This window comes from Pongo pygmaeus, chromosome 12 (genome assembly GCF_028885625.2).
Source record: "Pongo pygmaeus isolate AG05252 chromosome 12, NHGRI_mPonPyg2-v2.0_pri, whole genome shotgun sequence".
Lineage (NCBI taxonomy): Eukaryota > Metazoa > Chordata > Mammalia > Primates > Hominidae > Pongo > Pongo pygmaeus.
In genome coordinates, this window is record NC_072385.2 from 109,710,617 (window position 1) to 109,737,266 (window position 26,650).

The following is a 26,650-nucleotide window of genomic DNA, read 5'->3' on the forward strand; positions in this document are numbered from 1 at the left end:
TATTGCAGGGTTTCAGAAGTGATAAAGAAAATTGTAACTTGGGTTGCCTAATAAATGATCATTTTTAAGCTCTGCTGATGGTTTGGCAGTTCACAATGATTAATTAGAAACCAGTTTATCTAATTAGCTGTGGCATCTTTCTTGGTGTTGAGAATGGAAAATACTTTTCAGACCTACTGGGTTTGGAAGATCTTTGGCTAGTGATCCCTGAAGGCATGCCAGTGTGTCAGTACATTTGGCTTTTATAGCATCTATGATCTAAAGTGATGGTTTTCCAAATATGTTGTTGTGGTTTGAAACACTTTTTCCAGTTAAGCCTCATAGAATAGGGAATATAAAGAACAGATAAAAGCTGTTTGAAAGGAAGGACAGGACCATGGCCCCAGGTTTTATACCTTTCCCCCACCTAGTTTATGAAGGTCCTTTCAGTTTCCCCTCTGCAGATAATTTAAAAATTACTCTAGAGAAATCTACTTCAAGGCAGTAACAGTCTCCTAGAAAAGTAACTTTCCCAGAGAGTTAATTAAGTGACCATTTTTTATTCCAAAAAGAAGCAGCATAGTTTCTGGTTGTCAGTAAATGTTTAATACACTAATGATACAGAAAATAGATTGATATCATCTGTTAGTTATTATTCAAGGACACATTTGTCATGGAAATTACTTTTGCCCAGAGAATGCTTCATCTGCTATTTTAGTATAGGTAGAACTGGCAGAGCCTTAGTCTGCCTGTAGTTGAGAGAGATACCCAATCTAAACAGCACTAGCCAGTAGAATTTTATGCAATACAGAAAACAGTCTATATCTCCACTCTCCAATACAGCGGCCACTAGTCACTTTTGATTATTTGGAGTGTGGCTAATATGACTGAGAAACTCAATTTTTAGTTTAATTTAACTTTAATTTTAAGCTAAATAGCCACTTGTGGCCTGTGGCTCCTGTATTAGACAGCGTGCCTCTAGAAGACAACCAATTGTAATACAAGCCCTCCCTGAAATAAAACATGGAAATAGCAGGGCTGGGCACAGTGGCGCACACCTATAATCCCAACACTTTGGGAGGCCGAGGCAGGAAGATTGTTTGATTGTCAATATAGGGAGACCTCATCTCTACGGAAAAATTTTTTAAAATTAGCTGAGTGTAGTGGCACATCCCTATAGTCCCAGCAGCCTGGAAGGCTGAGGTGGGAGGCTGCAGTGAGCCATGGTCATGCCACTGTACTCCAGCCTGGGTAACAGAGTGAGACCCTGTCTCAAAACAAACAAGGAAATGTTGAAAGATTGAAATAAGAAAAAGAATAATTGTCTTTCGGTCATTATTGACCTACGCAATGATTTTATAGCTCCTATGTGCTTCAGGTTTTACTCGGGGTTTTGGATTTTATGTTAACATTCTTCCCACTGTTCATTTAAGAAATTCATCATTTAGTATTACTTGAGTGTCTACTCTGTACTGACTAGGAGTACTGGGAATACAAACAAGGAAAGACAATCCATTCTCTGAAGTAGCTTTAGAGGTTAGTGGGGAACAACATTCAGATAAATATAACAATTGCTGTAATGAATATTTATACAAATGTGTTTTGGAAAAAGACCCCCTAAGTCTTTGTGGAGAAAGAAGGCATGTTGTGAAAGATATAACAAGATATTTGAGCTGGTACATGAAGGATAAGTACTAACGGTTTGCTGGAAGGGCAAATGTTGGGGATGTAAGGAGGAACTCATCATTTTCTTGGTCATTTTACATACTGACAGCTGGGAAAACAAAATGTTCAAGAGGTTATTTTATAAAATAAGAGTAGTTTCAAATTTCTCTTTGTTATAAAGTTATTACCAGTAACTTACCTATTACCTTGTTTCTAGTGGGTGTATGTGGGGTTTTTTTAGTTTAATCAGATCTAAAAACTGAATACTTTATTGTTTTGCCTAAATGAATGGCTAAAGGCTTGTCATCCATCCTGGAATAAAAGGGCTCTCAATTCTGTAATTCTAAGGATAATTTCCAAAGAGATTCCTCTGAGATGGTTTATTGTTTCTATAAAACAACTGTTTAAATTATCTAGGAAAGTGAGGAGTACCGATTTTGTTTACTTGAAGTAATTATTTATCAGAAATTGAAGAATCATAATTGCTTTTTCAAAGAAGACGAAGGGTAATGTTAATTGTGTTGGTAGCTATGAAGTTCACTCACATTGTTTATATAAACCTATAATTTTAATAGGATATGGTTCAGAAAATGCTTAATCCTTAAAGTCAGGAATAGATATGAGATCCTTGTTGTACCTACCCAGCTTTTTATAAATGAATCATCTGTTTGTAGTTCTTGTAATAGTCAAGGAAAGCTAGTTAAATTATAGATTACCATTTGTGTTTCTTTGGCCCTTATAAGTATTATTTTTCATTTTGTTACATAATTAGAACTTTTTTTAAGATAGAGAATTTTAACAGTTCAAATTTGTTTAGTTGATGTTGCATGTTGTTACTAGTCAAATTTTATCTCACCCACCTAATTTGCATTATGTTCATTTTATTCCTCATTTTCTTTTTTTAGGACCCAATGTTGTCTTCCAGTTGTGAAAGCACCCCAGAGACCCACTATCCAAGTTTCACTCTAGCGTGGAGGCAGGGCAGGCAGCCCTGATCAAATATCTCCTACACAATTCGTTTACTTCGTTTGAATGTTAGAGCCACTTGTGATTTTTTTTTTGTGTTTCTAACTTACAGTTTAAATTTATTTGTAAAAAGTTAAAGGATAGTGGGTCTTTGTGTGGCTTTCCCTGCTGTTCACTCTGGCATCTTTAGCATTTTTCTTCTTTTTTAATTTGATAATTGTAGGTCATTAGCATGCATATTGAGTTTGCCCTTATGTGGTGGGAGTTCAAACACACAAAGACCCACTATTTGCACAAACTATTCTTACTGGTTTGGAATAGGCTGTCATGCTTTTTAAATGTTATTGCAACATGTGTATTCATTTACAGAATTCAGATAAAATTTGCTTATGTTCTGCTATTATGTTTGATCTAATCCTAATCACAGTGAGCTCTTAATTAGCTCAATATGTGGTTTGCCCTCAAGTGTGCACTGTTTATTACTTCGTAATATGCCACTATGAGTACTAACATTTAGATTTGTTTAAAGGCCAAGAACTGGAAACAGCCATGCCCTGTTTTCTGTGTATTTGGGATGGGAATAACAACATTTTGGGGGAGCTTTTTAAATCTCAGAGAAGAGGAAAGTGGCCTGCTTTGGCAGGTATGTGCAGTGTTTCATTTGTTCCAGTCCCAAGAATGAGCACTGTCCTATGGTAGTTCCCTTAGGATCTTTATGTGCTCTGGGCTAATGAAGATACTGCATCATGTGCTGCAGCGTGTGTATTCTTTTTCGATGACCTAAAAAGGGATTATTTTTGAGGAATGAAAGGCTCCCATCGTTGACTGTGAGATGTGAAAAACCTTTCCTAGCTTAGAGCATTTATATCTATAATCCATTTTAAAGTCAGAGTTCATTGTTACCTGTTTTAATCAGGTGACTACATGTCCCAGTATACAAAAGGGCACTGGTTGACATTCTTCTTAATGTATTTAGTAAAGATCATAAGAAATCCTTTAAGAGTTTAAATGTCCCCGAAACAGACATGCAGGCTCTAGTCAAGAATGAATTAGAGTGAAGGAAAGCTGTGTAACACCTGGCATTCCTCTGTGTTCATGGAGCTTCTTTGAGGCTCGAAGATTGATTTTACCATCCAGACTTCTCTGACTAATACCTGTTCTTCAACCATATTGGCTACTTTGACATAAGAATTTACTTCTTTTCCTGGAATGGAAAACACTTTAAAAAATAATAACAAACATTATTATAAACTAATATATGTGAGAGTACTTAGTTGATACAAAAAGGAGTTTCAGTAGACAGTATTATACTATATTTGAAAATCAAGGAGAAGTTTATGCAACTTAAAATGTTTACAAACTGCAGTGCAATCTACTGTTTGTGAATGTCAAAGTATCAGGAAAAGTGTATATACAATCACAGAGTCATATTTCCTCACAAAGTTATTTACAAAGAGTGAAATATGTTTTTATACCTCTCAGTTTCAGTTAGAGGCGTATTTTGTGCAATATTTATGTTAATGTGCCTATACGTTATGAATGAATTATTTCAGTCATACATTGCCTAAATCATAACTTTATGATGCTTGGGAAGGAATCAACAGTTAAAACTTCATAAAGTTCTAATGTCTGTGTTCCAAAATACATCACATTATTAGGATGTAGGGAGATCAGTATGTGTGCTCCCTAGGGTGGCAATTTCTAGTTACTAGACCACCTCTATTTTTAGCATTTGGCATCCTCATGATACTTTTATAAATACAACATTAATAGGAAAGCAATAATTTCGTTTTACAGATGGAATAACAGATTTGCCTGCATTCACTGAAAGAGTGCAAAGACTGGGTCCTTGTGAATTCAACTGACTCTCCCAAATTATATTAATTACCTGTTCTTGCCTTTTATTTTCTGAACTTGCTGCTTTTGCATTCTTTTGAGTTCAAAGACAGTTACTTTAAATCCATTTTTAAACCCTCGGGTTGGAAATCACACCACTGTTAATTAGCCACATTATTTGGTGTAACATTTTTTCTTTATAATTCTGAAACTGAGTTTATCTAATACATTGATGAATTATTTCAAAGGTATTTTTATAGTTCAAATCACTTCACTTTTACACTTATGATAAATATAAATTACTAGGAATGACCTTCAGACAGCGTTTAGCATCTGTAACCAATCTGAAAATAATATGTTCATCAGGTACCTATGGATTAAATCATATACTGGCATATTTAAGCTGAATGTCAGTCTGCAAAATAAATTTACTATATTAACTGAAATACCACTCTTTTGTGTAGGTATTTTGTCATATATTTAAGAAAAAGCTAAAAAGAATGGAAATCATATGACATAATAACTTAAGTCTTTCTTAAAAGTGCATGCAGTCTTTTGCAATACCTCATTCAGCCAAGTATTTGTTCTCTTCTTCATTCAGTATAGATCAGCTTTCAATTTGCTTAGAAGGCAACATTAGAAGGTTAGAGTTCATCAGAAACATAGAATTTTAAAATGTGAGTTCAACTGAATAAATTTGAATTTCTGTAGGAGGTAAAGAATCAAAATACCTGTTTAAAGATTGCAATATATGATAATCACTTTTAAATTATTTGATTAAACCTTTTAGGTTTTCCAGAAATGGAAAAAATCAGTTCTAAAACCAAAGCTGATTTTTAGAAAATTTGAGAATGTAAATCAGCCCTATCCATAATATAGTTTCTCTAAAACTTTATCTTAGTCATTTTAAAATAATATAACTATTAAAAATGTAACATGTTTAAATGTTTTGAAATAAAACATTTTAAAATATAAATACTGTAGTTTAAAAGAAAGAAACTGGGGGAAGGAAAAGTAGAGAAAGAAATGCCAATTCCAGTCCAAAGCTTTATTTGCCAAGTTTTCTTAGAATGACTTTTACCAATTTATGAATTCTTGTAAACAGAATCTATAATGGAAATACTGAAAGACTTTTGCCTAAAGTGGCATTATTGAATGCTGCTGTGATGCTACTGTAATGTAATAAATTATTAAATTGTTGCAAAGTGCTGTTTTTGCCTTAAAATTTTATTTTATGTGTCTTGAAAATTATAGTATTAAAGGTATTGAGATTGTGCAAATGCTGGGCACGCTTGGCATGAGATAATCTGTTTTTATTTTTACAAAATTGTAATATAACTATGCAAGTGTGTTTATTAAAAGAACACAAACTATAATAGTTGTATTGTGTATTTCTTTTGAAACATTCTTTAAAACTTACTTTTAATTGTTTTTATTTAGTCATGATTAAATGTCTTTGGAATGTCTCTTTTTCCTTAATGTAGTCTCATGAGAACAGGCCAGCAAATTGTTTTATATCATAGGGGGCAAAAGAAATGTATAAGTGGTCAAGATGAAGATAATTTGATCGGAGATAATCATATGTATCTCAAAAGTGAAATAAAGTTTGATTTTAATACGTTGTTGCTCACAAAAGTAAGGAAAACATAATCTAGGGCAATAGACTATTGTGTTTTTGTAAGTTTCACTGCAACTTTTTTCTAAAATGATTGGATGGAACTTACAAATTAATACTCATTGCAAATGTAGAGTAAGACTTTTAGTACAAAATAAGAGTTTATGTAAAAGAAACAGCAGTGAATGCTTGAAGGTATCAAAGTTAAGCAGTGTTAAAGTTAATCATGGTGGTGGTTGTATAAGCCTTTGGGTGGAAAGAAAGATATGGATCTAAATCCAGTCCATCCGTCAACATCTAGCACAAACAACCTCTTTCCAAAAAGCCTTTCCTCATCTCTGGAAAGTTATTCAACTAACATAAATTAAGTGTTTACATAAGGCTAAGCAGGTGCTGGGGATACAAAACTGAGTGTCAAGTGGCCGTCGTCTTAGGTGGTACATAGTTCTTTGAGGGGATTAGGCCCATATGCAGATAATTATAAAACAGCATATTCAGCACAGTGATAGATATTTACCAGGCACTTAAAGACTACAGAGAAGGAATACCAAATTCAGCCATAGATTGGTGAACGAGAGACTTGCTGGAGGAAGCAACTGCCAGGTCCATAAGATAAGTAGCAATAAGCCAGATTTGGTGGGTAGGATGGTGGAGTGTATGATAAAGACAAGAAATGGCATGGTGGGGAAGTGTAATTATAAGCATTTCAGTATGGTCAGAATGGAAATACAGAGCCAGGAACTATGAAAGTTGAGGCTTGAGAGGCAGGCCAAGGGCTAAGTCAGAAATTCTCTAGCTCAGCTGTATGTTGGAATCACTTGGGAAACAAAAAATCTATAGTTGCCGGCGTCCTAATTTAAATGGATTGAAGTTCGGCCTGATCATGGGGATCTTTCAAAGCCTCCCATATGATTCTGATATGCACCCAAGGTGGAGCAAAAAATGATGAAACAGAGTTCTGAGGGAAAATTGGCGGGAATTGGAGATAGATGGAATATGAGTGTAGGTGGAAAAGTCAGTTATTTCCAGATTTGTGTCTTGAGGGACAGGATGGGATAATGGTGCCACCAACTGCATTGAAGAATTAGAGTTGGGGGAAGAAGAGGAGTTTGGAACACCTATGGGATGTCCACATAGAATTGTCGAGCAGGTGGTCAGATAAAATCAAGATAGACAACATCAGATGTACACCACCTGGTGGAATGACATACATATCGGTAGTTGTTGAACCAATGAAAGTAGATGAGATTACTTGGGAAGAAGATCAGACCTCCTAGAAGATCAGCAGTTAAGGGTTGGATAGTGAAAGGAACTCATAAAGATGGGAAACAGAGAAGTTATATGAGAAAGAGATTATTGTGCTATTTTCACGATTTTTAAAAAATAATGAAATTCTGGCTCTGCAACCATCTCTCGCGCCAGTAAAAAGAAAAGAGGAAAAGTGCTCTTTTTTGAGGACTTCTTAGTCTAGATACTTTTCTAAGGTCCTTGAATGTATTACCTCTTCATTGTTTTCTTTTTTGAGATACAGAAATTAAAACAGATTAGATAATTTGTCCAAGGTTCCACAGCTAGTAAGTGGTAGAGGTGGCCCATGGTCTGGCTCCCAAGTCCACGCTGTTAGCCTCTACACTAGTGTGCTGATACTGCCACCATCCCCTAATAATGAACTTCGGCAGTACAACCGTTACTCATACCAGTGAAACGAAAACAGGATGGTGGCTCATGCCTGTAATCCCAGCACTTTTGAGAGGCCAAGGTGGGTGATTACCTGAGCCTAGGAGTTTGAGGCCCACCTGAGCAACATGGTGAAACCTGTCTCTACAAACAAAATAGATAGATAGATAGATAGATTGCTAGCTAGCTAGCTAGCTGGGAGTGGTGCTGCTGCACGCCTGTAGTCCTAGCTACTCAGGAGGCTGAGGCAGGCAGTTCTATTGAGCCTGGGAGATCGAGGCTGCAGTGAGCTAACACCGCTGCACTCCAGCCTGAGTGACAGAATGAGACCGTTATGTCAAAAAAAAAAAAAAAAAAGGAAAAAAAAACCAGGAAAAATCAGAGATTGCACAGGCTTTTCTTTATGTAAAAAGGACACACAGAGAAGAGTCAAGGAGTCAAAGAATGAACATAATAAACAAGGACAAGACTCTATGACAATAATAGTATCCAGAAGGATAAAGCTGAATGTAATCACTTTTTTTGGTAACAGCTTCATTGAGATACAATTCACTTGCCATGCAATTGGTGGTTTTTAGTATATTAACAAAGTTGTCCAACCATTTCCACAGTCACTTATAAAACATTTTTATCACCTCAAAATGAATCTCTGTACAATTTAGCTATCATCCCCATTTCCCTAAGCCCCCTCCAGTCTCTAGCCCTAAGCAGGCACTAATCTTTTGTTTCCATGTTTGTCTATTCTGAACATTTCATATGTATGGAATCATAAAATGTGTAGCATTTTGTGATTGGCTTATTTCACTTAGCATAATGTTTTCAAGGTTCATCCATGTAGTAGCATGTGGCTGTACGTCATTCCTTTTTATGGCCAAATTAATATCCCATTGTGTGGATATGCCACGTTTTGTTTATCCATTCATTAGTTAGTGGACATTTGGGTTGTTTCAACCATTTGGCTATTGTGAGTAATACTGCTGTGAACATTTGTGTACAAGTTTTTGTGTGAACATATGTCCATGTTTCTTTTGGATATATATCTAGGAGTAGAATTCCCAGGTCAAATGGAAATCTATGTTTAATTTGTTGAGGACCTGCCTCACTGGCTGCACCATTTTCTATTTCCACCAGCAGTGTACAGGGCTTTCTGTTACTCCACATCCTCACCGGCACTTGTTATTATCTGACTTTTATTATAGCCATCCAGTGGACATAAAGTGACATCTCATTGTGGTTTTTATTTGCATTTCCCTGATGACTAATGATATTGGGCATCTTTTCATGTGCTTGTTGGCCATTTGTATACCTTCTTTGGAGATATGTCTATTCAGATCCTTTGCCCGTTTTAAAATTATTTGTCTTTATAATAACTTTTTTAAAAGACTTTATTTTTTAGAGTAGTTTTAGGTTCACAGCAAAATTGAGAGGAAGGCACAGAGATATCCCATATGTCCCTTGCCCCGACACAGGCATAGCCTCCCCCATTAACAACACCCCCCACCAGAGTAGTACATTTGTTACAATTGATGCACCTACATCATGTCATTATCAAAGTCTGTAGTTTACATTAGGGTTCAGTCTTGGTGCTGTGCATTCTGTGGGATTGTACAAACAGGTAATGACATATAGCTACCGTCACAGTATCATACAGAGTATTTTCACTACCCTAAAAATCCTCTGTGCTCTACCCGTTCAGCTCTCCCTCCCTCCCATCCCCTGGCAACCACTGATCTTTTTACTGTCTCCATAGTTTTGCCCTTCCCAGAATATCATATGATTGGAATCATACAGTACATAGCCTTTTCAGATTGGCTTCTTTCACTTAGTAATAGGCATGTAAGTTTCCTCCATATCTTTTCATGGCTTGATCCTTTCATTTTAGTGCTAAATAATATTCCATTGTCTGGGTGTACCACAGTTATCCACTCACTGAAAGATACTGTGATTCCTTCCAAGTTTTGGCAATTCTGAATGAAGCTGTTATAAATATCTGTGTGCAGGCTTTTGTTTGGACATAAGTTTTCATTTCCTTTGAATCAATATCAAGGTGTGTGATTGCTGCTGGATCATATGGTTCAAGAGTATGTTTAGTTTGTAAATGGCAAACTGTCTTCCAAAGTGGCTGTACCATTTTGCATTCCCACCGGCAATGAATGAAAGTTCCTGTTGTTCCACATCCTTGCCAGCATTTGGTGGTGTCAGTGTTATGGATTCTGGCCATTCTAACAGGTGTGTAGTGGTATCTCATTTTTGTTTTAATTTGCATTTTCCCAACGACATATGATGCAAAGCATCTTTTTATATGCTTATTTGCCATCTGCATATCTTTTTCCATGAGGCATCTGTTAAGGTCTTTGGCCCATTTGTTAATTTGTTTTCTTATTGTCGAACTCTTAAAAGAGCTCTTTCCATATTTTGAATAATAGTTCTTTATCAGATACGTCTTTTGCAAATTTTTTTTCAGTCTGGCCTTGTCTTCTCATTCTCTTGACCACATCTTTTGCAGAACAAAAGTTTTTACATTTAATGAAGTCCAGCTTATCAACTCTTTCTTTCATGGATTGTGTCTTTGGTATCATATCTAAAGAGTCATCACTAAACCCAAGGTTATCTAGATTTTCGCTTACATTATTTTCTGGGAGCTTTATAGTTTTGTGTTTCAGATTTAGGTTTGTGATGCATTTTGAGTTGATTTTTGCAAAGAGTAGAGACCTGTGTCTATATTTCATTTTAAAGACAATTTTTTTTTTTTTTTTTTTTTTGGCATTTGGATGGCCAGTTGTTCCAGCATTATTTGTTGAAAAGAGTGTCTTTGCCCCATTGTATTGCCTTTGCTCCTTTGTCAAAGGTCAGTTGACTCTATTTATATGGGTCTATTTCTGGGCTCTATTCTGTTTCATTGATCCATTTGTGTATTCTTTTGTCACTATCACACTGGCTTGATTACTGCAGCTTTCTAGTAAGTCTTGAGGTCAGGTAGTGTCAGTTCTTCAGTTTTATTCTTCTCCTTTAATTTTGTGTTGGCTATTCTGGGTCTTTTGCCTCTCCATATAAACTTTTAGAATCAGTTTTAGAATCACTTTTTAAACTTTGCTTTAAAGAACAACAAATTATGAAGGACATTTTCTTAAGAGAGACGTTTTAATGCTTGTCAAAAGGCAAAAATCACTTACTCTTTCAAAGAGAATGATAAATGAGTGTAGTGGGAAGTATAGTGGGAGGATTGCTTTGATTCCTGTCTCAGCCAGCTCACCCTTCCGAGCCTTAGCCTGGTCTGTATAAGTGAGGATAATAATACCCACATTGCACATGAGGCTTAAGGGGTTTGTAAAGCACAAGTTTAATGTCTGACACATAATAGATACTAGAAATAACAGCTAACATTTAGTAAATATTTGCTGTGTACCAAGTCATGAACTAATCATTGGGTTGTCTGAGTAAGTAGTAGAGTTGGAACTCAAGTCCAGATCTGACTCCAGAACTCATTCTCTTAGCCACCCCCACATGCTTCTTTCCATTAACTGGGAGCTGCTCTTATCCCAACCACAAAAGCAGAAGTCATCAGTTAATTGCAAGATGGAGGGTAAAGAAAATTAACTGCTTTAAATGAATCCAAGCTGGTCAAGTTACATTCCAAGGTACCGAAGAACCTGCCACTGGGATCCCTGTGTCACCGGTGGTCATCCATTAGCCACCTGAAGTCGGAGTCAGCCAGTGCTATAGATTTGTGTGTCCTAAATTCAGCAATTTGGGGCAAAGTCTCCAATTATGTATGTAGTCATAAACAAGTGGAAAACATGAGTTATATGAACATACCATTGGGGGAGATTAATGGCGTAATAAGCTGTTCAGTAATACTAAGAAAAAATATATATGTGCATATGAAACCCGTATTGCCCAAGGACAGAACTGTAGTACGGTGTACTGATACAAAGTGCTACAGTGCATGGAACAGTCTCTTTGGAACTGGCTATTAGATACAAGGTCCTAATTGTGTGTGTGACAGAGTAGAAGGGTGTGTAAGGGAATAATTATGTCACTTAGACATAAAAAAGAGAGTAAGGGCCTTGTTTGCTTTTTCATTGCTTTGGGCTAATTGGCATTCAGAATATTTATCCTAAACCTTTTTTGCCTTTAGAATTCAGTTCACCAAGCATAGGACCTGGTAGGTTTATACATGGAATCTCCAGTGATTGCAATGTAAGCATCATCTTAAATGGCTTGCCATTGGAAAGTATAAGACTTGAATCAAGTTACCTAGATTTAGGTATGTAGTAGTTCTAATTTATCTGGTAAGTCTCTTCACCACTAAGCTTCAGATTATCTATTTACTTATAGAGCAGGGGTCAGAGTTGTTATCAGTTATTCGGAGGATTGATCAGGGGTTGCAAACCATCAAACACATATTGGTACAGTTATTTTTATTGTTAGAATTGAAAGTTCTAACATGATGAAACTACTGTTTCATGATATCTCTTTATAATAGTCTATATCCTGCATCTCACATTAACTCCCTCAATTGAGTCATGGTACAAGTCTAGCAGGTTAGAAGGTAATGGAGATTTTAGCCTGAACTAACTGCTCCATGGGGCCAGGTCTGCCCTTTTGTCTATCATTAGGAGGTTGTTGCTGTCTTAGGCTTATGACCTTTTATAGTAGATTCAAAAGTAAAAATAAAACCAATAAAATTTGTCTTTATCTGGTTGCACTTGTCAATATAGTTGCTTTTGGAAATTCTAGAATATGACTATTTTCTGATAGCCAAATAGTTTGCTTTCTGATGGTCTGCAACATTAGAATATGATTTCAACTTCTTTCCTTTTTGTGCTTACATGAGCAACATAGCTCCTAATGGAGTAGAACTTGACAGGCCTCAAAAAGACATGAATTTAGAAATTTGTCCAGTAATTATTTAAATTTCCAAAAGTAAAAACAAATATCTTTGGCTTTGTGGTGGAAGCATGCTACCCAGTACTCAATAAATATTTGCCAAGTGGATGAAAAGCTATTCTTTTACAAAATAAAATATCTTGTAATTTTCTAGTGTCCTGATAAAACTTCAATAAAAAGGCAGCCTTCAGAAAATGCAGTTTATTCATCTAGATTTACTGTTAAAAATCTCATCTTTTCACTGAGCTTAACTACAGTATAACTGGAAACCATTATGTGATACTCTGGCTGCATAATTGGGCACACAGAGAATAGCATTGTTCACTGGCACTGCTCTCCTCCAAATGGGCAAGGACTTTTCTGGGACTTGTGACATAATCTGAACAAGCACTCTCTGTGTTCGTCATCACAGATTGTCTTTTGTCCTTTACCTCCTGGAATCTGCCCAGATCTTTCCCCTCTCCTTTCTTAGGCATCTCTTGTTTGCTTCTTATTCTTGCTTGCACTGTAACTTGGAATAGTGGTTCCCAACTATGGTGCGACATACCTGTGATTCGTAACTTGTCTCTCAGTCTCCACATCCTCCCACAGTGTGGGGGTGGGTCTTGTGGCCCAGCCCACTACTAATTATTCCTCTGGGAACATCAACGTGATAGTAGCCATGATCCCTCATCTTTCTTCTTTGCCCACTCGTCCTGTCTACCAGAAAGGACCTACCAGGAAGTTTTCAACAATTTCTCTGACTGCCTGTAGTCAACACTGCTGTACTGTCTCCTGAAGCTCAGAGTTGATCTTCACCTCACATTCCATAAATGCTTATTGAAGCCCTCCTGTGTGTCAGACACTGGGGATGTGGCAAATTATAAAACACAAAAATTTCTGCCATCTTGAAGCTGGTGTTTGAGTAGGCCAAAACAGAAAACGAACAAAATGAGTATGTGAAGTGTGTAGCATCTTAGAAAAATAAAGCAGGGAAGGGGACTGGGAGTTCTGCAAGGGAGGTGGATCCAGAGGGATTTTATTTTGAATAAAATACTCAGATAAAACCTCTCTGAGATAGTGACGGGGGGCAGAGACTGGAGGGGTGTGAGGATATCTGGAGGGAGCCACGTGGATATCTGGAAGACCATTCTGGGCAGAGGGGGTAGCACCTGCAAAATCCCTGCAACAGGAGCATCCTGTGGTGCCTGAGGAATCGTGCGGAGGCCTGTGCGGTGGGAACAGAGGGAAGAGCAGGAGAGAAGGAGGAAGTGAGGGTCTGGGTGTGACCTAGGAAATAAGGGAGGTTGTTTAGGTTCTTGTGGGCTATTTATAAGAACTTTGGCTTTTGTTTGGAGTGAGAAGAACCCATTGGAGGGTTTTCATTATTTTTATTATTTTTATTTTTATTTTTATTTCTTTTTTTTGAGATGGAGTTTCACTCTTGTTGCCCAGGCTGGAGTACAATGGCGTGATCTCTGGTCACTGCAACCTCTGCCTCCTGGGTTCAAGCGATTCTCCAGCCTCAGCCCCCCAAGTAGCTGGGATTACAGGTGCCCACCACCATGCCCAGCTAATTTTTATATTTTTAGTAGAGACAGGGTTCCACCATGTTGGCCAGGATGGTCTCCAACTCTTGACCTCAGGTGATCCACCCGCCTCGGCCTCCCAAAGTGCTGGGATTACAGGCGTGAGCCACCGCACCCAGCCAAGGGTTTTAATTAAAGGAGTGACATGATCTGGTGTGTTTTAACAGTACTGCTCTGCCTTGCCAGGTTAAAGAGGGGGAAGGGATCAGAAGCCAGGAGAGCCATTGGAAAGCTAGTTCAGTAATCCAAGCACAAGATGATGATATCTTGGATCAGAATGGCCATGGGGGACGTGTGAGAAGTGGTCTGGATGTATCGTGAAGAGGGATCCCACAGGTGGATTGAATATGAAGTGTGAGAAGTATCAGGTGGCGTGAGCAGCTGGAGAGATGATATTGCCATCCACTGAGGTGGAAAATTATAGAGGAGCAGGTTGGGAGATGATTAGGGGTTTGGCTTTTGATGTTACTTTGATGTGCCTTTTAGACATCTGAATGGGGATACTGAGTATGCAGCAGAACATGTGAAGAAGTTCAGGGAAGATGTTCAGGCTGGAGTGTAAATTTGGGACCTATCAGTACGTAAATAAGCCATGAGAATGAACTAGGTCACCAAGGCTCTGAGTATGTCGAGGAAAGTTCCAAGGACTGAATCTTAGGGCACTGTGACATTAGAAGTCTGGAGAGTTGAGGAGGAACAAGCAAAGGAGCCGTGGAAGGGCAGACCAGTGAGGTGGGAGGATATGAGGAGAGGAGAGGTGGTGACCTGGAAGATGAGTGAAAAAGGATCTCATGAGGAGGGAGTCATCAGCAATCACAGACATTAGCAATAGGTCAAGTAAAATAACAGAGGAGGCTACCTGGGGAGATTAGGAAGTTCTTTTTCTTTAAAGTGAAATATCTGAAAATAATGTTAAATGTGTAATTTTCCAGCTACATTCAGTAAACATTTTTCTACAGTAATATTGATTCCTTGGTGTTTGTTGAAATTGGTTCTGTGGGTTATTTGTGTTGTTGTTGAGACAGTGTCTTACTCTGTCACCCAGGCTAGAGTGCAGTGGCACAATCTTGGCTCACTACAACCTCTGCCTCCTGGATTCAAGCGATTCTCGCACCTAAGCCTCCTGAGTAGCTGGGATAACAGGCGCCCGTCACCACACCCAGCTAATTTTTGCATTTTTAATAGAGATGGGTTTTGCCATGTTGGCCAGGCTGGTCTCGAACTCCTGACCTCAAGTGATCTGCCCACCTCGACCTCCCAAAGTGCTGGGATTACAGGCGTGAGTGAGCCAGCGCGCCCAGCCTGGTTCTATGGAAAAAGAATGTATAGTCTCTTCTATGTGTGTTCATATGTTAACCTTGTTAATAGTGTTCAAATCTTTCATATTCTCATTAATTTTCATTGAGAGAACTATATTAAACTCTACTACGATTTATAGATATGTCAGTTTTTTCTTTTCTTTTTTTTGGAGGGAGGTGGGGTATGGGTCTCAGTTTTTTATTTTACACTTTGAGGCTTTCCTGTTAGTTGCAAATAAGATCAGAATTATTCTTGTTCCTGGTGAATATTTCTACCATCTCATACGGGTCCTTAAAGCCTAATTTGTCTGTTGTAATAAAACCTCCCCAGTTGCTTTTAGAATTTTTATTTGGATAGCTTTTTCTAGCCCACTACTTCCAACATTTCTATGACCTGATTTTTAATCCAGAGCCTCTCTTTTCACTGACAGATTTAAGCCATTTACATTGACTAAAACAATTTAATACTTTTATTTGTATCTATTTTATTATGTATTTTCTATTTACCAGGCATTTTCTTTGCCTCTTTTGTTCTGCTGACATAGGGACTTCTGTCGCACTGATCAAGTTTCTTTTTTCTTTTATTGCCCTCTACTGGTTGGGAAATATGTATTCTATGTCTGTTCTTTGAGTGGTTACCTTTCCATTTTTAACGTACCTGTTTGCCTTTGATCAATATCTCTTCCTTCTCCTGATCAGTGCAAGGAGGATGATTTATCTGTAATGATTCTCTTCTGTCTTTCATGTTATTACATTTCTGTGTTTTAACTTTACCTTGTATTTATACCTGCCAACTTAGTCAGTATTATTGTTGTTTTATCCAGTCAATGATTATTTTGATTTCTTACACATTTACTAGTATTTTGGCTCACCATTTCTCATATCTCTTTTCTTTTTCCTTCTTATGTAATTTCCTTCTTCCTGAAATACATCTTTTAATAGTTTTTCCAGTCATGTCTATTAGTGGTAAATGCGCTCAGACTTTGTCTGAAAATGTGTTTATTTCTCTCTCATCTGTGAATTAGATTTCTAGCTGGACAGTTATTTTTTTCTCTGTATTGTGTGTTATGTGCAACCAGTCTAATTGCTGTTCATGTGGTTATTCTGGTTTTTCCTTCTGACTGTTTAATCGTGTTTTTTCTTCCCTCCTTGGTGTTCTGGTATGGATTTGTTTTTATTTTTTTCCTAATCAGAAGCCATTGTTCTGAATTTGAGGCATTGTATCATTCTTCAATTCTAGAAAAGTCTCAGCCATTATAATGTCAATATTACCTCTCTCAATCCTTTCTATTCCCTTCTCCTGGACTACCTGTCAGATGTATGTTGGGCCTTGTCATTCTGTCCTCTGTGTCTCTTAACCTCCATTTTATGTTTTCCATCTTTTTTTTTTTTTTTTTTTTTTTTAGTGTAATGGCACGATCTTGGCTCACAACAACCTCTGCCTCCCAGGTTCAAGCAATTCTCCTGCCTCAGCCTCCTGAGTAGCTGGGATTACAGGCACCCGCCACCATGCCCGGCTAATTTTTTGTATTTTTAGTAGAGATGGTTCACCCTGTTGGCCAGGCTGGTCTTGAACTCCTGACCTCAGGTGATCCACCCGCCTCAGCCTCCCAAAGTGCTCAGATTATAGGTGTGAGCCACCATGCCCGGCCTTCCATCTCTGTTTCTTTCTGGGCTGCATTCTAAATAATTCTTCAGATCTGTTTTTAGGTTTACTAATTCCTAGGATGTGTTTAATCTGCTATTTAATCTATTAATTTATCATTTCCATGACAATCTTTGCCATTTTTATTCCTTTTCAACTCTGCTTATTCTTTGTTTTAATAGACTACCTATGGCTTCAAGCCCTTCATTATGTGTCTTGAGTTAATGTTAAACATATATATTTTACATCTCCATGTGTATTTTTGTTCTACTATCATATGTTCTTGGTGTTCTAATCCTCATTTTTAAATTTATGGTGGATTTTTCCTATTTTTTGTATTTTTTTTTTTTTTTTTTTACTTTGAGCTCATCTTTAATGAGACTTGGTTTCCTGTGGAGTCTCGTGGAGCCGGAGTTGTGAGTGGGACCTTCCAGGCCGTTGCACCATTCCTTTGGCCAGTCACCCTAAGGGTATCACCGGCTAGTGACCAATTTTTGTGTTCTTTTTTGTTTCTCTTTTTCTTTTTTGTTTTTCTTTTTCCTTTTTTGAGATGGAGTCTTGCTGTATCGCCCAGGCTGGAGTGCAGTGACACGATCTTGGCTCACTGCAGCCTCTGCCTCCCAGGTTCAAGTGATTCTCCTGCCTCAGCCTCCCAAGTAGCTGGGATTACAGGCGGACGCCACCATCCCTGGCTAATTTTTGTATTTTTAGTAGAGATGGGGTTTCATCTCTACTAAATGTTAGCGATAGGTCCAGTAAAATAACAGAGGAGGCTACCTGGGGAGATTAGGAAGTTCTTTTTCTTTAAAGTGAAATATCTGAAAATAATGTTAAATGTGTAATTTTCCAGCTACATTCAGTAAACTTTTTTTACAGTAATATTGATTCCTTTGTGCTCAGACCTCAAGTGAGCACCAAGAAAAACCAGAATAACCACATGAACAGCAATTAGACTGGCTGCACATAACATACAACACAGAGAAAAAATAACTGTCCAGCTGGAAATCTAATTCACGGATGAGAGAGAAATAAATACATTTTCAGACAAAGTCTGAGCACATTTACCGCTAATAGAACTCCTGACCTCAAGTGATCTGCCCACCTCGGCCTCCCAAAGTGCTTGGATTACAGGTGTGAGCCACCATACCTGGCCAATTTTTGTGTTAATTCATCTGAATTCTTGAACTCCAAGTTTGTGTAAGATGCAAGCCCAGCATTTCCATTTATTACTTAACAGACAAAAAACTTTTTAATCATGTCACTCTTCTGGAGAGAGGACATTTTTCCTACTCCACCCTGTAATATTCAGTCTCCTACCAGAGTTTCCTCTCATTGGCCAAACCCAGGCAGAGGCCAAATAGAACAGAAGCTTAGAAAAAACAGCCTGCAGGATTGGCTTTTTTGCAGCCCAGAGCAGAACAGGGAAAACATGAGAAATGGACCTGGGCACAAACAGGCCTAGGACCAACACAATATTCTGCCCCCTAACAAATATTCCCTGACTGCAGGTAGCCAACACGCTGTGCTCAGCTTGCTATTACAGAAATGTGTTAGACACAGTCCCTGATCTGCAGTGAGAGCCACTGACACACTAACTACACAGATTAACAACAGCACCAGTTAGACGACGTGTACACAAACCAGTACCATGGAAACAGTGCATGTGTGCGGTGGCCACAGGTTGCTAAGGGCTACTGTATTGACAATGCAGGTATAGAGGGTGGCAAAGGGGTGTATCCTATCCATAAAACCCTAATTCCTCAGTTCATCAGGACTTTTCTCAGGACAAAAAAGATGTTACCCTCCCTCCTCTCAAAAAAAGAGGATTCTGTGGTCAAATACGTGTTGGGAACTCTGAGCTCATCAAATTTTTCTGTAGCACAGAGTTTCTCACTGCCTAATAGGCTAATGTGCAATGGGGCCCTGCGAGTGAGATATACAGCCTGCAGCATTGTCTGAATTCATCTGACCGCACAGGACAGGAGTGTCTGGAGCCTATTTTGGCATTTGCTGGACTGGGGGAGCAGAGAGACGGGCAGCAGGCAGAGGCAGAAGACGGAAGGAAACACCAAGAAGAGGAGAGGCTCAAGGGCTGAGAGAGGCAGACTCAAGTCTCCAAAAAAGCCTCTCATCCAAGGCGCCCGTGCTGTGGGCCGGCAGGGGAGGATGCAAGCTCAGAAGAGGTCACTGAACTTGGCAATGCCAAGGTCATTGTTACCCTCCCGAGAGCAGTGTCAGGGGCAGTGGGGCAGAAACCAGAATCCGGAGTGGAGATGTGACAGGGAGAGCTGGCGAGAGCTGGCCATGGGTGTAAACCCCTCTAGTGACATTTGCCAATGAGACCAAAGAAAGGCGGTGCTGAGGAGGGGGAGGGTTGGAGGAAGTGTGCTTGTTGGTTGGTTTCAAACAGTGGGATAGGAGGGACACTTAGCAATGTTTATAGGCTAAGAAGGAAATGGCGAAGAGTGAACATAGAAGCGTGAAGGAAAGGGAGGGGCCCTGGAGGAGAGGCTGATTACAGACAGTGGCTTTAGAAAGAAACAGGACCCCTCCTTCCCTGACTCAGGAAGGACACACAGGGACAAATGGACAGACAGAAGGGGAGGAAGAGGGGCCTCGTGTCTTTATTTTTTCCCTGACATCAGAGGTAAGAACATCTGGAAGTGAGGGTAGGAGTCGGGTTGGAAACTTAAACAGAGGGTAAAAATTTAAGAGCAGGCCAGGCGTGGTGGCTTATGCCTGTAATCCCAGCACTTCGAGAGGCCGAGATGGGCAGAGCACTTGAGGCCAGTAGTTGGAGACCAGCCTGGCCAACATGGCGAAACCCTGTCTCTGCTAAAAATACAAAAATTAGCTGGGTGTGGTGGGCACCTGTAGTTCCAGCTACTCAGAGACTGAGGCAGGAGAATCGCTTGAACCCGGGAGGCGGAGGTTGTAGTGAGCCGAGATCGCGCCACTGCACTCCAGCCTGGGCCACACAGTGAGACTCCATCTCAAAAAAAAAAAAAAAAAGTTGAAGAGCCGTCGTGATGAAATGCAAAAGGGTCAGCTAGGCATGGCATGCCAGGGGTGTCCCCACATTATCCTGCTAAAGCTAATGCAATGTATAGTCTAGTTTTAGAAACAAATATCTGAGGTTCTTGCTATTATTCCAAGGTATTATTCCAGATAGAATGGCCAATACTTGTGGTTTTTAATGTAAATCATTGTTTCCCAAGGTGTGATAGTTGTATCCTCGTGGTACTCAACGCACTGGTACACAAAATGGACCTGTTTTATTCGAATGATTATATATTTGCTTTAATGATTATTAGAAGAAACACAATGAGCACATTTAACTTTGAACATGAGTACGTTTAGAGAAAAATATTAAGTAAATGATAATAGAGATGGAATGTGGATGTGGCAAAAGTCTTGAAAGCAGAACATGAAGTTTGTAAGACACTGGTGTGGGAGGTGGGGCAACCTTGGAAACTGGTCTGAGTTCCCTCCATCAATCACCTGGCCACACCGAGTAGCACCACTGGATCATATCAGGATCAGTGCCATTTCACCAGGTGTCTGGTCACCAAGCCTCTCCTCCTTGCTCCACAACAGCCTCATCAAGCAGACATTTGGATTAGCCTCAGTGATTTTTTTTAACACTCAGTTACCCTCTGCAGTTCCCCCTGGCAGAAGATAATAAAATACTATCCCCCTAAAAGCGTAACAGTTTTGAACATGACAGTGGCATTATGATTTCTTTCTTTCTTTTCTTTTTTTAATTTTTCTTCTTTCTTTCTTTCTCTTTTTCTTTCTTTCTTTCTTTCCTTTCCTTTCTTTTTCTTCTTTTTTTCCTTTTCTTTTCTTTCCCTTCCTTCCCTTCCTTCTTTCCTTCCTTCCTTCTTCCCTCACTCCCCTCCTCTCCCCTCCCTTCCCTTCCCTTTCCCCTTACATTCACTTTTTCCTCCCTTCTCCCTGTTCCTTTCTTTTCCTTTTTTTTTTTTGAAACAGGGTCTCACTCTTATCTAGCCTGGAGTACAGTGGTGCAGTCACAGCTCACTGCAAACTTGAACTCTCAGACTCAAGCAGTCCTCCCAGCCTTAGCCTCCCAAGTAGCTGGGACTACGGGCACATGCCACCACGCCTGGATAATTTTTTTTTTTTTAATTTGGTAGAGACGAGAGTCTCACTTTGTTGCCCAGGCTGGTCTTCAACTCCTAGGCACAAGTGATCCTCCCGCCTCAGCCTCCCACCATGCTGGGATTACAGGCGCCACATCCAGTCTATGATTTCTTTTTAGAAACACCAAACATAACCTGCCTTGTTCATTTTTTTTTTGTTCTCTATGGGAGTAATTTCTTTAAAGCTGTTGGCAACATCTGTAGAATATAGAAAAGCTGTCTTCCTTAGAACTGTCTGTAAGCCCAGATCTACAGAAAATGTTTACAAATGCAAAGGAGATTGGAAAGAGCAACGCGCCCTGCTGGATGGACGGTGTCCTGGCAGGTGCAGGGTGCGCCTTCGCTCTGCTGCCCTTCCTGGTTGCCTTAGCTACAGAAGGTCTCCCTACTTCATTCGTCTCTTTCCCAGTTTTCTGACACAAGCCACTTGCTGCCTCATGTTGTAGCTTGCTGGGTACCTACATGCTGTCAACCTAAATAACAGAGAGGGAGACTCTCTAAAAGAAAGTGATATTTATTGAAGAATAGTTATTGCACTGGGCACAGGGCTCATGCCTGTAATCCCAGCACTTTGGGAGGCCGAGGCGGGCGGATCACCTGAGATCAGGAGTTCGAGACCAGCCTGGCCAATACGGTGAAACCCCGTCTCTACTAAAAATACAAAACTTAGCTGGGCGTGGTGGTGTGCGCCTGTAATCCCAGCCACTCAGGAGGCTGAGGCAGGAGAATCACTTGCACCCAGAAGGCAGAGGTTGCATTGAGCCGAGATTTGTGCCATTGCACTCCAGCCTGGGTGACACAGCGAGACTCTGTCTCCAAAAAAAAAAAAAAAAAAGAAAAATAGTTATTGCCATGGGAATATGCATACCAACAGGTGCATATTCAGAGAAGTAAAGGAGGACAAAAGTTTTTAAAGGAAAAATGAAGAGGATCACATAATTTTTTATATATATAATTATCCTTGGCCGCGAGAATCAATAACAAGGGTGGCACCAGTCCGAGGTTGGACAGGTAGTTGCTGGGCAGATAACCTTGCAGGACTATTTTTTTGTGTAAGGTCATCATGGCCTTTATGTAAGTTTGTGGTTTTGCAGTCTTTTGTGATAGTTCTAGTTATCAAGTATTCGTGGATGAGAACTCTTCATGGCCTTCCCTGGCCGTTTGTCAGGATTTTTAACACAAGTGACTCCATTTTGATTCTGACAACTTCCACTGCTTTTGCTTTTTTTTTTTTTTTTTTGAGACGGAGTCTTGCTCTTTTGCCCAGGCTGGAGTGCAGTGGCGCGATCTCAGCTCACTGCAACCTCCGCCTCCTGGGTTCACGCCATTCTCCTGCCTTGGCCTCCCAAGTAGCTGGGACTACAGGTGCCCGTCACCACGCCTGGCTACTTTTTGTAATTTTAGTAGAGATGCGGTTTCACCGTGTTAGCCAGGATTGTGTTTATCTCCTGACCTCGTGATCCGCCCGCCTCGGCCTCCCAAAGTGCTGGGATTGTAGGCGTGAGCCACCGCGCCCGGCTGCTTTTGCTTTTTTTTCTAAGAAGGGTTTCCTGAGGTATTTTGCCATGTCACTGTGTATAGGCAAGCCCTCAGCCACTTGTTAAGTGACTCTGATATTACGTCACTTCATAGTTTGACATCTAGTTCAGCTCTGATGCGCCTGTAAATTGATCCAAAGTGAATGCAGTACCTCTCACCCTGATGCAAGGCTGCTTGTGACTTTCCTGTCATTTGTGGCTGGATATCTGCAGTGTACCAGGAGTTATTTGTTCTAGTGAGATGAGGCAGTGGTCTTCTGGGAATTGCTGGGATCTGGGAATTTCAGGTTTTATAACCTTAGAACTTTCCTTTGAGAAATCTAGAGACATGTTTCTCAAACATTTTTTTAACAGTAGCTCACATTTCGAATACATACATAACTAAACATTTCACAATATTCACCAAAGCCATATGCATGGTAATTTCTATTGATTTATTTTTTAATGCTGGGCCTGACCAGCATTTTAAAAACCAAAATGATATAATGACCCACTAATGGCTCAGGCCCTGCAGTTTGGAGTGGTCTGAAGCATCTGATTCATTTAATCATTTCAGTAACTTCAAAAAATGTTTTGAGGTGGTGAGATTCTTCACATGCTCTGCACAGTTCTGAAAAGAAATTAGGAGCACATTGAAACCTGTGAGTGCCGGCTCATTAATGCCAACTCTCCGCGTACGCATGCTGCTCTGCAGAAGTTAGCAGCGCTCTTTTTAAAGCTGTGTAGTTCTTTCAAAGCAGTATTTGTAAACCCAGCACGTCTGCTGACAAATGTCCATTTTCTACAAAGTTGACTAAAGTAATATTTTAAACTACCCTGTTTTTTCCACAGGGTGTGCTGATCTGCAAACCCTGGACACAATGCAGCCAATTGAGAGGAAAAGACAGGGCTATATTCATGAGCTGATTCAGACCGAAGAGCGGTACATGGCTGACCTTCAGCTCGTCGTCGAGGTGAGGAAGCTGCTGCTGGCTAGCTCTCAAGGTATCTGCTGTCTCTCATGAGAGATAGTGGGCATCAGACTCAGGGCTGCCTCCACGCAGAGTCAAAGCAAGGCATCACTTTTGATGTGTGAATTCACAGATAGTGAGAGAAGCTCTCACACCCTCCAAATGCTGTCTCTGCCTGCCGGATAATGCTTGAGATTGAAAGTCTCTAATGAGCTCTTTCCCCCAGATGAGGTCACCAGAGTGAAGCGGGAGAACAAGAGGGCATTCGCATGGCTTCGTTGGATGTGGCAGGAGCCCCATCAAGGAAGGATGGGGATAGAGTGGATTGGAAGGGCCTATGGCAGACCGTAGCTTCCTCGGATATTTGCCTGATATCTGTTTTAACATCTGACATTTTCATAAACTGGTATCTCTGGAGGAGCTGTGAAACAGTGAAAGTGTTCACCTCATGTTTGTATCAGTTTGGAAAACCCAATGGGAGCATATTGTAAAATAGTTCCCAAATATCATATAGCTACTGTTTGTTTATACCAGTGACCCCTACGCTGATGACAGCTATCCTTATACAAGTAGCACTTTAAAATGATTTGTGCTTGAGTGAACAAAAGAAGACTTTCCATTTCTACTATGCCTTCGTTTCCATGCCTTTCAGTTCCCAGTGTACAGACCCTCAGGTGAGAAAACCAGTTACATTAATAAACCACCTGAAGAACAGGCGTCCCCCACCTCCACACACCCAACAGGTGCAACGTATACCTGCCCATGCCTTTCACAGCAGACTGGAGCAGAGGCTGCATCCTTCTGCGTCTGTTCCCCAGCAAGCCCTGCCCTGGATTCACTCTCCACCTGAAACGCAGGCCTAATGCCTGGGATATCCAGACATGGAATACTTGTTCCCCTCCCATGCAAACTATATGGCACTTCTCGGTTGGTGATATCTATCTTCACTGCACGCCTGTGGGCTCACTGAGAACAGGGACTGTGCAGCCTTCATCCTGTGTTCCCAAAACTTAGCCTGGCCCTTGGTCGGCCTTTCCATAAGTAGTTAGTGAATTGGGTGTGTTTATGTCTGCACCTCTCTGGCCAGGATAGATGGCCTAGAAGAAAAGCCCATCATTTTGATTAACCCCCTACAAGGATCAGCCCTGCTGCTGGTCAGATTCCAATCCTAAGGCACTGTAAGTAGGTGTGGAGGTCTCCCTAACACTAGGACAGAGGTGAGCAGGCACCGGGTGCTTGCCCCATACTCTGAGGAGTGAAGCATCAGGTCTGGGTCCAGGATTCAGGGTGAAAAGCACCGTTCACAGGTGAGGCCTTCTTATGACCATCCTCATGAAGGTTCCCAGAGGCCTGACCATCTTATTCCCATCTGCTTACCTCACCAATCCTGGCACAAAGCAGCTACATGGATGGCTAGAGGGGCATGAATGAATCAGCAAATAAACAAACAGATGGACAGCCAGACACTTCCCTGTCCCTCCATAGCAGCCTCCGAGCGGCTGGCCGTCTTTCCAGGACTGCTCTCACAGGAGTGGCCTAGTGTCTTCAGTCTGATTTGGAACTGTAAAACTCTCTTTAGAGGGTGCCCAGCACTTATACTTGAATTCTGTGAATCCATGTTCAACTCAGCTCGGTAAACATGAATTACAAACCACGATGTGCAAAGGGCTATGCCAGAGAACACAGATGAAAGAAAGTTCTTGTCCTCCAGGAATTCAGAGTCCTGTTGGATGGAGAGAGGTACAGTGGGGCCAGTAAGGCTGAAACCTGGGGTAGTGACCACCCCAGCCAGGAAGAACTTTCCCAGTTATGTTTTGGACAAGGACAAGTTTTCTACTCCAGGAGGAAGAAACAGAAGTGGGACGGCATGTATGGAGGGAGTCAGGGGCCTACAGGCCATCCAGGGTGACTGGAGTGTGAAGTAGCTGAGGGCCAGGCTGGTGAGGTTGGCAGGGGGCAGGTCTCATAGGCGCTGGAACCTCCAAGAGGAGTCTGTGTCTTATCACACAGACAGTGGAGAGCTTTGAGTGATTCTAATAGCAGCACGTCATGGGCATTTTGGAAAGATGACATAAGAGAAGAGTGTCTCAGATAACTTCTCTATTTCCTTAAGGTGCTTAAAGTCATTCCCTAGGAATCTCAGTTATGCAGTTGAAACTTAGATTTAGAATCAAAAAGAGTTGAATTGTAGTCCTAGGTCTTTCATATTCTGGCTTTGTGATCTTGAGCAAGTCTCCCTCTAAGCCTTTATTTCTTCATAGGTCAATTGGGAATAATAATACCTGACTCAGCTTCACCTCCATCACCCGTGAAGCTAATTGAGAACCCTGCAAACACACACGCATGCGTGTACACACACACAAGCATCTGCATATTTGTACATATCAGTGCTTTGTAAATCCTTAAGTGCTGTGTAATACAGATGTAGAGTATTACTATTTCTTCCTCAGCAGCCAACTTCTGAAACCCACATCTGCTTGGAGTTATCTTAGGGGTGGCATAAGTTGTTACTCTGGTTCTCCCGTTGAATGTCTCACAAACTGTTGTCTAGAACTCTGTGATGCTCCACCTAACAATGGCCTGCTTCCTCAATCCTGCAAGCTTGTACAGTGCCTAGGTGTTCACGCCCATGGCTTTATTTAACCTTCATAACATCCCTAAGAGAGAAATCTGAAAATCTCCTCTTAACCAGATTACTAGATTCAGTCCTTGGAACTAGCCTTGATAAGAGCTGCACTAGCAAAAAGAAAGAACATTATGCAGTATAAAATGTGTCATAAGTATGCTTATTTGGATGATTAGCTTCAGTTTATGAAGATATTATTTGATCTGATTAGTTTCAGTTTATGAAGACATTGTT

General features: G+C 40.3%; 1 protein-coding gene across 11 annotated transcripts in view; it reads left to right on the forward strand.

Annotated features, from left to right (window-relative positions):
* ITSN2 (intersectin 2) overlaps positions 1-26,650 on the forward strand; it is a 158,389-nt gene that overhangs the window by 116,540 nt on the left and 15,199 nt on the right. For 8 of the 11 annotated variants that reach the window (XM_063648897.1, XM_063648900.1, XM_054476542.2 and 5 more), the window contains one exon: positions 23,672-23,793. In XM_063648897.1, coding sequence (XP_063504967.1) covers positions 23,672-23,793 — 122 coding nt within the window. Of the gene's footprint in view, positions 1-2,549; positions 5,823-23,671; positions 23,825-26,650 lie in introns of those variants that run through there. The other 3 variants (XM_054476547.2, XM_054476548.2, XR_010123127.1) reach the window with 2 other exon arrangements.